This window comes from Lindgomyces ingoldianus (genome assembly GCF_010093535.1).
Source record: "Lindgomyces ingoldianus strain ATCC 200398 unplaced genomic scaffold BDR25scaffold_51, whole genome shotgun sequence".
Lineage (NCBI taxonomy): Eukaryota > Fungi > Ascomycota > Dothideomycetes > Pleosporales > Lindgomycetaceae > Lindgomyces > Lindgomyces ingoldianus.
Genome location: NW_022985212.1, coordinates 156,794 through 170,239, shown reverse-complemented (window position 1 = coordinate 170,239; position 13,446 = coordinate 156,794). Strand labels below are relative to the sequence as shown.

At 36.9% G+C, this 13,446-nt stretch overlaps 2 protein-coding genes across 2 annotated transcripts; one reads left to right on the top strand and one right to left on the bottom strand.

Annotated features, from left to right (window-relative positions):
* Positions 1-1,287: 1,287 nt before the first annotated feature.
* On the top strand, positions 1,288-2,990 carry BDR25DRAFT_396915 (uncharacterized protein; the record flags this gene model as incomplete). Its single annotated transcript, XM_033698467.1, has 6 exons — positions 1,288-1,422; positions 1,471-1,923; positions 1,991-2,154; positions 2,192-2,231; positions 2,267-2,386; positions 2,497-2,990. The coding sequence occupies 6 exons, from the start codon at positions 1,288-1,290 to the stop codon at positions 2,656-2,658; spliced, it is 1,074 nt and encodes a 357-aa protein (XP_033540803.1). The 3' UTR covers positions 2,659-2,990.
* BDR25DRAFT_319560 (uncharacterized protein) lies at positions 2,685-5,000 on the bottom strand (the record flags this gene model as incomplete). The annotated part of the gene is made up of 4 exons (XM_033691834.1): positions 2,685-3,601; positions 3,657-4,500; positions 4,572-4,810; positions 4,853-5,000. 4 exons carry the CDS (start codon positions 4,998-5,000, stop codon positions 2,685-2,687), a joined length of 2,148 nt encoding a protein of 715 aa, XP_033540802.1.
* Positions 5,001-13,446: the final 8,446 nt, after the last annotated feature.

The window sequence follows — 13,446 nt, the reverse complement described above, 5'->3', positions numbered from 1 at the left end:
GTTGTTTCGCGCGGTGGGAGGTCACAGACTGTACAAGCCTGCCTTCAGAACTCCTATTTATGGCCATACTTTACTGTTCTACGGCTAACGGAGAATATGAGGATGAGGCGGGGACCTGCTAACCAAGAATATGCTCAGTGGATATTGGACTTGGCTAGGCGCGATGAGAAGTCTGTTGCGCTTCTTCCTGGGATCCAGCAGTTTCAGTCCGTATCCGCATTCTATTCCCACATCTATCCACCTGATCTACTCCGGAAACCTACCGACCTAGAAGTCCATGCTTCTTCGTTAAAGCAAAGGTGTATATTAGCAGTCCGGAACGACGCTGTTAATTCCCTGAATAACCTTCTATTTGAGCGCTTTGAAGGCGTTGCGACAGAATTCCACTCTGCTGATGAGGTCTACCAATCTTCCTCAGACAGAATTAATCGACCACCAGAGGACCTGCTCTAGAGCTTTAATCCGCCTGGCCTCCCTCTGTCTACTCTATGACTGAAGGTTGGTGTTCCTGTCATGCTCTTGCGCAATCTAGATCTAGGGCAAGGATTGTGTAACGGCACGCGTCTTGTGGTCACTGCTGTTGGCCAGACAGCGCCTTTCTTTATTGGTAGGATACTTGGCGGTGAGTTTGATGGTCAGATCCGAATGATTGCGCGCGTGAAGTTAGTGTCTGAGAACAACGATGCCTTACCCTTTCTAATTGTTTGGTATCAGATTCCGGTCTAACTCTGTTTTGCTATGTCCATTAACAAGTCGCAAGGTCAGTCGCTTGAGATTGTTGGTGTTGACCTATGACATCCTGTCTTTACCCATAGCCAGTTATATGTAGCCCTTTTATGTGTTACCACTGTATCTGGCATCTCTATTCTGATTCTGCCTGGTTTGATGGGCAAGGTAGTTAATATTGTGTATCCTGAGGTTATTTTGTAGACTGCTCTGTACAGTGCATGTACATTTCTGCCCTGCTACTATATATTTGCCCTATTAGTAACGTCTGCTTTTATTACAATCGTATCGGTCCTGCGCTATCCTATTTTGGGCGGTGCCCCTGGAAATCCGGTTTTAGCTTCGTGTAATGACAGATCCGGCCTTGGCCCCCTTAAATCAGGTTCAATCCCCTTCGATCTGCTATGATACTTTCTCCTCGCTTCTTACCCACCACATTATACTTCCTGTTATTTTGCCTTCTATCTGCTTGCCATGTCACTCTTCATGTACACATCTGCTAGGGCCATTTCGCCTTCTGACCCTCCTGTACACAAAGAGCCCATTAGGCCTGTAGCTGTTATGCCAAGTATTAAGTGGCAAACGTTTGTTCAAGAGATGCTTGATTGGCATCACGTTGCAACTACCTACCTTGCCTGCATCAATTATGGTCTGACCGGACGAGAGGAGAGGAGTATTAGCTACACCCACCTTAACGTAAGCTGCTTTTGTGCTACTTTGTTATATGGGCTAATTTTCTCATAGGACTGGAACCTTTGTTATTCTTCTGCTATCCTGCCTAAGTACGATATTCCCTCTTTTGACTTCGACTACGACCTGGACTGGCCTTTTGTTGATGATGGGGGTGCAATAAATTGGCGTTGGTGGGGCTGTTACCGCGGCCTCTACCCGCCCTATCTAGGGCGGCTTTGGTCCCAGATGTGGTTCCCCTCTACTGTTGTCCAGGAGTGGCCGCTCCGGGATGGACCAGTTCATGGTCGGGTAGTAGGTGATCTACTAGATGCTACCCGATTCTATCCGCCTTATATGTGGAACCACAACATGAAGCTTCTGAGGCTTATGTTTCATAATACTGAGGTGGTTGAACTAGAAGACCCATATTCTAAGCCTGACTTCTATTTCCGGCATACTCTTCGGCCAAGGCATAGGCGTGCAAGGTCAGAAGAATGGTACACATCGGAGAACTCTCCCTGTTGGGTTCGGCCTAATGCTCATTAGGTATGTTATCTTGACCAGTCTTTAATTTTTTCTGATTATACTCTAGATTTGTCATGATCTTAAATGCTCTACGTGTTATCCATTAGCACAACGTCTTTGGTTATTGCTAGAAGATTATAAGCTGGAGTATAGGGATACCCCTTCACCTTCAACAGAGTCAATATCCAGTCCTGCTCCTCTTTCTCCTACAAGCTACTACAATAGTAGCATGTTACAGGATCTCTAATTAGTGTGGATCCGTCATTAGGCAATTGGGCGCATGGATTGGGCTCATCAGCACTGGTCTAGTCGGAAAAGGAAGGCAGATAATTAATATTGGAAGCGGAAAAGACATTTTACTGATTGGATTAACAAAGATACTACTCGCCCTGAGAAGTTAAGAAAGTTCGTAGGTGTTTGGGGTCTCGAGCTTTGGCATCATTTCTTTGAAGGTCTTGACAATGTATAGCTACTAATTCACTTCATATCTATTGCAGGAATAGTCATGTGCAGCCCATGATCCAATTATATTAGCTACCTATTGTGAGATCGTAAACGCTGTCCTTCATGCAGTGGGTATATTGTTACAAGGTCAATCCGTTAACTCCGGCAGGGAAAGCGTTAGTGGGTGTGGTGCTAGAGCAAACCGCTGCCACACTAACTCACATCTATCCAGAAAATGAACTAACCATCCAAACCCAGCAAACCAAAAGCAACCCCGCTGACTCTGCCTAATGCTTTTAGGGTCCACTCTGATTAGTCTAGAAGAGATACTGATGATTATTAGGCCTGTGCTTGCGCTCTTTGAAGAATTTCCTCTTCTTTGGCGTGCCTTTCGCGGGGACGGTTATATTAGTGCGGCCTAGATTGTTTGCTGCAGTCTTAACCTTTTTTTTCCTGATATTGCCTAACTCTGACTGGATCAAGTGTTTATCGCGGGATCGTTTCGTGGCTGATTGGGTCTTGACTTTTTCAACGAATGGAGGGTCGGAACTTGAAGAAGTGTTAGCAGAAACCTCTGCGTCATCAGCGGCTACGAACTCTCTGTCGTCGGTATCTTCCGGGTCCTCATCTTCTTTAGATTGACCCTCGGCCATGTTGGTGTTGTCCACGGGCCCTTCCGCCTCTTCCTCATCACCATCAGCCAGGCCCTCTTCAGCATTGAAAGCCATGCCAACGTCCACTACCATGTTGAACTGGGATGACAGGGACTGCATCACCTTGCTAAGTTCCATGCACTTATCTGTCGCGAGTTCCATCGTATCTTCAATCTGGTCCTGGACCTGACCAAACCAGGACCGCAGTGATTTATTGTCCATAGAGATTACTTCTTGGAATGACTTAATCACGATTGGTGGGGCTGTGTACATATTTTGCCGTATAGGCTGGGCCCTGGTCCTTGGAACTTGGTGACCGAACGAGTCAATCATGGAGGCCATGACCGGATTGCGAGGAACGGTGGGTTTGTTATGGATCAGAACTGAAGTGGCTTTTTGGGGGCTTGGATCCGCCTTGGTCGAAGCCGATCTAGGCCCTTTTGGTGTTGGGGTGGATGTTGGCACGGCCAGACCCTTCCACGGAGTGGGGATGCTCTTTGGGGAGGTGGTGATATCTTTAGGCATTGCCTTCTCCTTCTTTGGCTGATAGACTTCGTTCCATTTAATGAATTTAGTTTGATCTGCCGATATATGTTAGTATCTGGGTATATCCTATTTAGAAAGAGAATGACTTACTTTGGAGATCGCAACCTTTGCCTTCCGCACCGTAGTGACAATTCGCACAACTATGGCCGAAATGGTCGGGGACATATACACAGTAGACGAACTTGCCGTTTTTCTTCAGGCATTTCTGGCAGGGATCCCGTAAGATCCGACCCACCATGAAGGCCACCAGTGCCTCGGCTGCTTCGGGGCGTGTGACTTTGATTGGAACTGGGTTGAAGCCGTTCTGAAGAGGATCAACCTGTGTACGCACTATGACAATCCGATTCGTTTGCATCTTAACCAACCCTAAATAGGCTGTTGTGACCTTTATGTTTAGATCCTTTATGAACTTGGGGTCCATTAGGCGCCTAGAGAGTCCTATCATCTTCGCAGCAGTCTGGACCCCTTTGTATGGCGGCTTTAGATCAACGATTTCATATGAATCGGTGTCCTCCATAGAAGAGTCGGACTGCTCAGATTCGCTGCTTGAAGGTTCGGGCTGAGGTATGATCTTTCCCTTCTTTTTGCCTTTGGTCGGCTTCGACCCAGCTTCGGCCGGATCCATCTGATAGGGCGAAACGATTGGGGTTGGAGCGGGCAGGGCCTGACCCATGCCATATCCGTAATGTCCATACTGGGAATATGGTGGCATGAACTGCTGCTGGAAAGGGTACGGTCCGCCTGGAGCAAACGGAGGTGCTTCATGTTGAGGCCACTGGGTGTTCTGGTACGGACCCTGAGCCTGCGGATATTGACCCTGGGCCTGCGGATATAGACCTTGCGGTGGCGGATATGGTCCGCGACTTAGCTGACGGGCAAATTGCTGCTGATGTTCTCCATGGCCAGATACGGGTTGGATATGAGCGGGGGCAGGCTGCGAAAAGATATTGTTAGTCTAATTCCTTCCCAAGTTGTATTAATCTAGATTGATCTAGATTTACTTACGCTTCCACTATACTGTCGCCAGCTCTGATCTTGGCCGCCCTGCAAGCTGTCTGGTCTAGTCTGGCCAAAGGCGCGGGCGGGCACTGTCTGGTTTGGTCCTGCCTGCGATGCCATTGGACTCGGGCGAGACTGCGTGTCTTCTGGTCGGGACGTATTGGGCACGGAAGGCGAAGAGGTAGGTCCTGACGACGTGTTGTCTGATGGGGTGGGTTTGTTGTTGTCTAGCGCCTCTATTTTTCCTGATTAGCCCTAGATTATGACACGCGTAAGGTAAAACTTACTATCGCCATTAGCACCAGCCTCTTTGGCCAAGAGGTCCTGGCTTCCGGTCAGGCCTTTACCTTGGGAATTGATAATGACCTTGGTATTGATCTTTGGCGATGGAGGCTTATTATTAGGTTGCGACTGGTTGTTATCTGGCGTTGTCATGGCGTTATTGGACGCGATCCGCCGCGTCAGAAGTGAGCAGAGGGTGTTAGAGGCTGTTCTAATTAGATTTTAACCTGAAACGTGCGGATAGGGTAAGATGTGTACCTGTAGCGTCCTTGGCGGTTTGGGATTGGCTGGTAAGGTCGCACTGCCCTGGTTGGGTGGGTTGGTGGGCGTGGCAGGAGGAGATGTGAAGCTGGGTTGGTTAGATTGGTTATTGTGGCGGCCGTGCGCGTAAGCGAGCTGTTACGTAATCATTCCTAATTAGGACTAGCCCCCTTCTTCCTGGAAAGGAAGGCTAATCTGCTCGTATAGACTATTTAAGTACTTAGTAATGCCCTTTAGCTTAGCTAACACGCCTAGTACTTTTTAACATTTTATAAACAACTTGCTCTAACCCTACCTAGACGTGTTCTATACTGTATATATTAATAATATTTTAATTTATAGTAATAGCCTTTTAAAGCATAAACAGCATGTACGCCTAGTGCTAAAAGCTATAGAAGAAGCAGGTCTATAACTTAATGTAGATAAATGCAAGTTCTACTAATTAAAGGTTACATATTTAGAATATGTAATCTCTATAAATAGCATCTAAATAGACCCTATTAAAGTTTAAACTGTGCTAGATTAGTAATACCTAAAAAATATAAAAGATGTTTAAGCTTTTATAGAATTTGCTAACTTTTACTAATAATTTATTAACAACTTTTTACAGCTAGTAAGCTTTATAATTACACTTACTAAAAAAAAAGTTTAATTTAACTTTAACTTAAATTACTAATAGTTTTTTAACTAGCTAAAGAAAGCCTTTACTAAAGCCTTAATACTCTGCTACTTTAACTTTAAACTACTAATACTTGTAAAAGCTAATGCTTTAGACTACATAGTAGCAAAAGTTCTTTTCTAGACTAAGCTAGACAGAACTATTAGGCCTATTACATACTTCTTAAAAAGAATAAGTCCTGTAGAAGGTAATTATAAAATCTATAATAAAAAATTACTTGCTATAGTACACTACTTTAAACAATAGCAACCTAAACTAGAAGGTGCAGCGCATCTAATATAGGTTCTATCTAACTATAAGAACTTACAGTACTTTGCAACTATAAAATAACTTAGCTACTAATAAGCCTGTTAGTCTAAATACCTATCTTATTTTAATTTTAAAATTACTTATTATCTTAGTTAAGATAAAGGGAAACTAGATGCTTTTATAAGGCAATCTTAAAACATCTTTACTTAGAAAGAAGCATAAAAGGCTTAACACTAAACTCTACTTTAACTTAAGCTATTTTTAGACCTTAACTTAAATAAAATAGATTAAATAATTAATTAAATTATTACTAATAAGTATTTAAATAATAAATTTATTTAAAAAACTTTAGACCTACTTTAAAATAGCGCTAGTTAGTTAAAGAAGGTAACACTAGCTAACTATAAAAACTAAAATAGTAAGCTATATTACTGTAACTAACTTATAATCTTTAATTCTAATAAACTAAGAATTAAACTACTCTAAATTATACATAACTTACTTATTAAAGGACACTTAGGTAGAGGAAAGACTCATAACCTACTGTAGAGAGAGTACTACTAGCCCCGCATGTTCTATACTGTACGCTAATATGTATTATGTTGCTATACTTACTGTAAAGTAAAAGCCTCTTAAAAAAAGTATAATAGCCTACTTAAACTACTTCTAATTCTTAAATAAGCTTAAAAAGACATATTAATTAATTTTATTATAAACCTACTTCTATCTAAAGAGTATATAAATATTATAGTAGTTATTAATTACTTAACTAAGTATTAACACTTAATACTATGTTCCTTTATAACTGCCTCTAATATAGCCTAGTTATTCTACTAATACATATAAGTTTACTATAACCTGCCTAACATAATTATATTAAATAGAGGTACGCAGTTTGTCTTAGCCTTCTAGGACAAACTCTATAAATAGCTCTAAATTATCCTCTATCTATCTACAGCTTTTTACCTAGAAACTAATAGCTAGACTAAAAACATAAACACTGTAATAAAATAAGTCTTATAAGTGTACATAAACTACTAGTAAAATAACTAGGTAAAATAGTTAGCTATAGCATAGTTTAAAGCTAATAATATAATATTTAAATTAACATAAGTATCTTTGTTTTTAGTAAACTATAGATACTACCTCTAAATAAGATTTAAACTACTTATAAATACCCCCTAACTAACTTATTAATCTATATAAGTAATAGATGTAAATAAACTTATTAATAAAATTTAAAACATATCTAAATATGTTTATAAAAAGCTTACATAAGCTTAAGCTTTTTAATAAAAGTATGTAAACTAATTCTAAACCTCTACCTCTATGTATGCAGCTAGCAAGAAGGTCTAGCTAGACACTAGAAATATCTAAATAAACTAATAATTAAAAAAACTTAATTAAAAAAACCTTAGCCCCTTTACAGTAGCCTATATAGTCTTATTACACACTTACTAATTAATCTTACCTAATAGCATAAAGATACACCCTGTGTTCTACGTATTGTTGCTGCGCTAAGCAGCCTTTAAATCTAACTATCTACCTAGACAGCTAAACCTGCTACCTAAACTTATTATTATAAATAATAAACTAAAATATGTTATAAAAGACATTAAATAAATCTAGTTTAATAAAAAAAACATATCTATAAATACCTTATAAAATAGACTAGATACAACAAACTGTTGTAGAAACCTGCAGAAGCTCTGCAAGAAAACTCTGCAGTAACCTAATTCTACGCCTAATACTTATCTAAACTAAACCTGTACCCTAACAAAGACAACCTAATGCTAGAACTACTAATGTAAAGAATTCCCTTTCTAATAAGAGGGGGGGTACTGTCACAGTATCCTCCCTAGATCCTAGACATAACTGTATTAGACGTGTACTAGAGTATTATTAGTGCACGTCTAACATAAATATAACATAACATAGACATAAACTTAAGCATAAACTACTTTAACACTAACTAAACTTAGAATAGGCTTAATTTATACCTAAAGCGCTTAGACTTCTAAGATAAGTATTTAATTACTAATTTCCTTCTAAACCTTCCTGTTCCTCACACAACGTCTTGTACCTACCATAATACCTCACGTAGTAATTAAACTAGACCTCCGTGAAGCTCTATAACCTTACTCGTGCACAATCGTGACACACTAACATAATATAGGCACCTTGTGCACGCTGTTTAATGTACTTCTGCATAGCGTCTTCTACGTTTAGGTCTACTATATAGAGGTTCTTAGCTTATGTTTTCTAAGTTTATAAAATTATAGTTTTATTTTATATAAGCTAAATTTTTTTTAAATTTTACAAGCTATTTATGTAATAATATTATTTTAGGCTTTATATAGAACTTAGCTTTTTACAGCTTTTCTTTTTATGTTGCGTAAAATTAGTTGTAATAATACTAAAAGTGTTATCTATTTATAGCCCTGTAATTCTAAATGTTTTAATGCCTTTATACATAATTAATAAGCATAGATTATTGTTACAATTTCTACTTGCTAGTCACGTGCTAATCAGGACGTGTTGCAAGTACACGGGCCAAGGACGTAGTAGGGTGGTACAGGTGGAAGGTAGATCTTGTTCGGGGTGTACAGTCCTGTTCTAAATCTATGGGGCTTTAGAGAGAAGTAGGCTAATTATAGTTTATCCCTTAAACGCTGTATAAGAAGCAGGGAAACAATCTCTTTTAAGATAATAATTAGAGTGTATATGTGCGCAAGTATATAAAATAAGAATAATCTTTATAAATTACTCTAGTTACTTAGTCTTATAATAAAGATAAAACTAAACTTTAATTATAACCTTTTAAGCTTAGTTATAGTTAAAACTATATACTTAGAGTTTGCCCGCAGTGCCTGTAGTGCCTGCAGACCTCTTCCTACAGTTGTTGCAGTTGCTGCAGTTAACTATTCCTATCTAGGATATTATTGCCTAACTGCTAGTACTTGTTGTCTGTGCTTTCTTAGGAAGAATGATTAGGTAATAGCTACTAATCTTGTGTAAGCTTAACCTCTATTATCTAACACTTACTTATAATTTTACTTAAATTATAACATAGCCTTTTCTTTATAGCAGCGTCTTTACTGCTTTCTAAAGCTTGCTAAGAGTGTTAGAGGTTTTCCTTTATCTAGTAGGTTTTTGTACTAGAATACTTTCTTTATGTCTACCTTTTTTAGTCTTAACTATGCCTCTAGTTCTCTATTCTTACTATTAAATTTGTACTGCAGATTGTCTTAACCCTCTGTGTTATAGGAAGATGCGGCTATGTAGTTCTTATTGTAAGGCGTTAGTTTCTTACGTCTTATCACGCTTATTTAATAGTTGTGTAGAGTGTCTTTAAAAGAGCAGTTGCTGTAATGCTTTTATTTTAAACTAGGTGTAAGATTATCTTGCGTAGGATTATAAAAAAAATTAGCAAAGATAGAACTGTCAGATTTGCGCACCTACTGTCAAGACAGGAGGAACGCTTGACGAAAGCTGCTACATAGTACGAGCAATAAGCTCGAACAGTATGTTGCTGCAAATTGCAGCATTTTGCAGCATGTTGCAGCAAATTGCAGCATTTTGCAGCAGTTTGCAGCATGTTGCAGCAGTTTGCAGCAAATTGCAGCAAATTGCAGCAAATTGCAGAAAATTGCAGCATTTTGCAAGCTGGTCGCGCATAGGGCAAGTGCGCGAGGGACTCGGATCGGCAAAACAAAAAGCCGAGCAACACGAGTAGAGCAGAAAAAGGATCGATAAATGAACACAATCAATACAATTAATCAATCATCCCATACATCATATCCAAACCCATCATTCATCTCAGGAAGCCCAGAAACAGTGCTTCAATCTGACAAGAACAGGCTAAGAAGACTTATATAAAAGCTCTTAATAAATTATTAAAGGCCGCTAAAAAGTAGCTAAGATTATAGTAAGAAAGGTTTACTTTATAAAACAGCTTTACCTTCTTTAAGATTGTTAGAAAAAGTATATAAAGGGGGATCTTTTATCTCTTAATAAACTTAAGGCTATAGATGTAGAGGCTGTAAAGCTTCTAGCCTCTTAGGGTTTATTACTAGAGTCTTTTTAATCTACATTGCTGCTAGCTAGTAATAAGTTAGCTTTTATAAGCTTTAGCGCTTTATTACCTTTCTAGTTTACTTTATTTAGGTTTTCTAAAAGTAAGCTAGCAGTTTAGAGGTGTTCTTTAAATGTTTAAGAGGTTTCTAGGTATTCTTACTAGTAGGCTAATTCTTTTATTTTACTAGAAACTCCTTTCTATTATTTTAAAAGGCTATGATGTGCTTAACTTTATATTTATTTTCTATTTGTCTTTATTCTTATGTAGCTAATAAAACATTTAGATGTGCCTTTTCTATTTTTAACATGTAGAACTAGGGGTGGATTTTTATTATAGAAGGAAGAGCTAAGAAGACATTTACTTCTTCTATAGCTATAACCTGATTTAGTCTTATTCTCTTTTCTAAAAGTTTTCTTAAGGGTTATAGACACTTTAGATCTTTAGTAGAAAAGTACACGCTGTCTTCTAGTTAGATATTTAGTATACCTATTCTGTGTTAGTTAGCATTTTAAACTATTTTTCTTTCTACTTATTTAGCTTATGTGGCTAACTGCTTATATAGGTTTTTTAGTGTTCTTATTCTTTCTTATGCTTCTATAGGCGTAGGTTGTAGAAGGTCCTGTGTCTTAAACCTAGGTAGGTATCTAAAATTAGCTATAAATAGTGTTTCCTTAGTTATAGTAAACTTAGTAGTGTTAATAGCTAGCTGTGCTAACAAGAGCTAACTAGCCTAGTTATCTTAATCTAGTAAGACGTACTTTTAGAGATAATGTTCTAGGGTCTAGTTTGTCTACTCTATCTGCCTATCTATTTAGGGGTAGTAGGCTGTAGACAGCTTATGTTCTATAGCTATAGTCTTTATAACTGTTTGCTAGAATTAACTTATAAATAATTTATCTTTATCTATTACTATAATCTCTAGACAGCTATGTATAGCTAGGACATTTTTTTCTAGCTTATAAAGAAACTTTTTTGCAGTTATAGTTTTTTCTAAAGGCTATAAATGTAACGATCCTCATGAATCGTTCCATCTCGAGTCGCCCGGAACCTCCGGAAGGCCTTTGTATCGGCCACGACCTCGACCTGGCCCCGACCCCTGCTGTTACCCCTATTCCCTCATGTATTTAGTCGCACCTCGCCCCCGTAGCTAGCTCGGTAGTTTTCTGATATCCTTTCGTACAAGGCCTATAGGTGTCAATGGCATTCCCAGGTTCAGAGTCCCCACGCACTCCCATATGCCTCTGAGTGGATTCCCACCGCATTCAGACCCATTGTCTTGCCTGCGCCGTTACAATAAATGTATAAACTTTATAGTTTTACACTATGCTACTATAATTATGTTGCAATTTTGTTCTAATTTTAGTTCTCTAGACTAAGAGATCTTAGTAATAAAGTCTATAGTTATTATAGTCTATAGTTGTTCTAGAGCTTTTATAGGTTAAAGGAGCTTATATAGTTTATAGTGTGTTGCGTTGTTTCTATTATATATGTTGCATTTTTTTAGAACTTCTGTATAGATAGTCTTTAGTTAGTTAAGTGTTTAAAGATATATTTTTTTAATTCTTTTTACTAGGGAACTAATGCCTAGGTGTCTAAGTATAGGTAATTTATAGTGCTTCTTTATAAGGTGTTTCTATCCCTATTGTAGAATTATTAAAGTGGCAAGTAGTTCCTCTAGCAATAGTCTATTATATACTAGGCTATTGTTTTTTTTTAAATATAGCAAAGTTCTTTATAGGCTAGTAGTCTTTATCTATGTAGTCTAGTTGTTATCTTATAGCGTTAGCTTAATAACTTTTGTGCTCTAATATATATTTAATAACAAAGTTGTACTAGCTAAGTTCTATTGCCTATTTAACATGCTTTATTAGTAGGTCTTTTATAGTTATAAACATAGTTAAGTTTTTATAATCTAACTACACTTTAAACTTTTTTTATGCTTATTAACTATACTTGCTATGCTTTTAAAGCGTCTACTATTACTTTTAATTCTTTGTTAAGGATATTAGCTTTAGCTTCTTTAGCTAAGAATTTTTTAAAGTAGTAAGTAATAAAGTGCTATCTTCTATTTTCTTGCTTCTAATATAGGGTAGCTTCTTTTGCTCTATTACAGGCGTCTGTATTAACTTTAGTATTAAAGTTTAAGTTATACATCTTTATAACTATCTTACTAGTTACTGCCTTCTTTAGCTTTTAGAAGGCTTTTTTTATTTTAAGTGTCTATGTAAACTTTCTTTGTAATTTTTCTTTTATAGTTATGTTAGTTAACGGAAGGGCTATCTTAGAGTAGTCTTTTATTATCTGTTATACATATCTAGTTAGGCCTAGGAATTCTCTAATTTCTTTAACATTTATAGGTTCTAGCTATTATATTATAGCTTTATTTTCTTTAAGTTAATTTTTACTTCTTACTTATTTATAATAAATGTAAGGTATTTTGTTTCTTGTAGATTAAATTTGCATTTGCTTAATTATAAGTAAAGTCTGTATTTATAAAGTCTTTTAAGTACTACCTTTATTTTCTAAACGTAGTCTAGCTTATCTTTTTTTATATAAATTATTATATTATCTAGGTATACTAGTGCAAAGATTTCTAGGTATTTATTAAGCGCTATGTTTATAACTTGTTAGAATGTTGCTAAGGCGTTAGTTAATCTAAAGGGTATAACTATTATTTTATATAGTCTCTATAGTGTTCTAAAGGCTGTAAGTAGTTGTGCCCTGCTTTTATTTAGATCTTATTAAAGCTAACTTATACATTAAACTTAGTAAAGTGTTTAGTTCTTTAAAGTTAATCTATTATATTTTATATTATAGAAAAGAGATGTTAGTTTTAAATTATATTTTTGTTTAGGTTTTTAAAGTTTTAGTAGACTTTTAGTTTCTTATTTTTCTTTAGCGTAAATACTAGAGTAGTTGTGTAGTTAGCTTTACTAGGTTGTATGTGTCCTTTTAATAACATTATTTTAATGTAAAGTTTTAAGGCTTTCTTTTATATTCTTGTTAAAGCTCTTGCTTTATAAGTTTTTAAATGTGCTTCTAGTTTTAAGTTTATTATATAGTCCTAAGGTTAATGCAGGGGCAGTTCTTCTAGATCTTCTAGAGTTTTAAACATGTTCTTATCTTCTAGTATTTAGCTGGAAGTTCTCTAGTTTCTAGAGCAGGGTGGATTATACTTATCTATTAAGTGTGCTTGTCTTGCAGAATTTCTTTTAAAGTAGCTTTTTTTATACTTTTTTACATAACTTTTATAGCTGTTACTTTTTATATTTATAGTGCAGGTTTTTTTTCTTTCTTTTCCTAAGACAATCTTTCTTAAGAATAGGCATAAA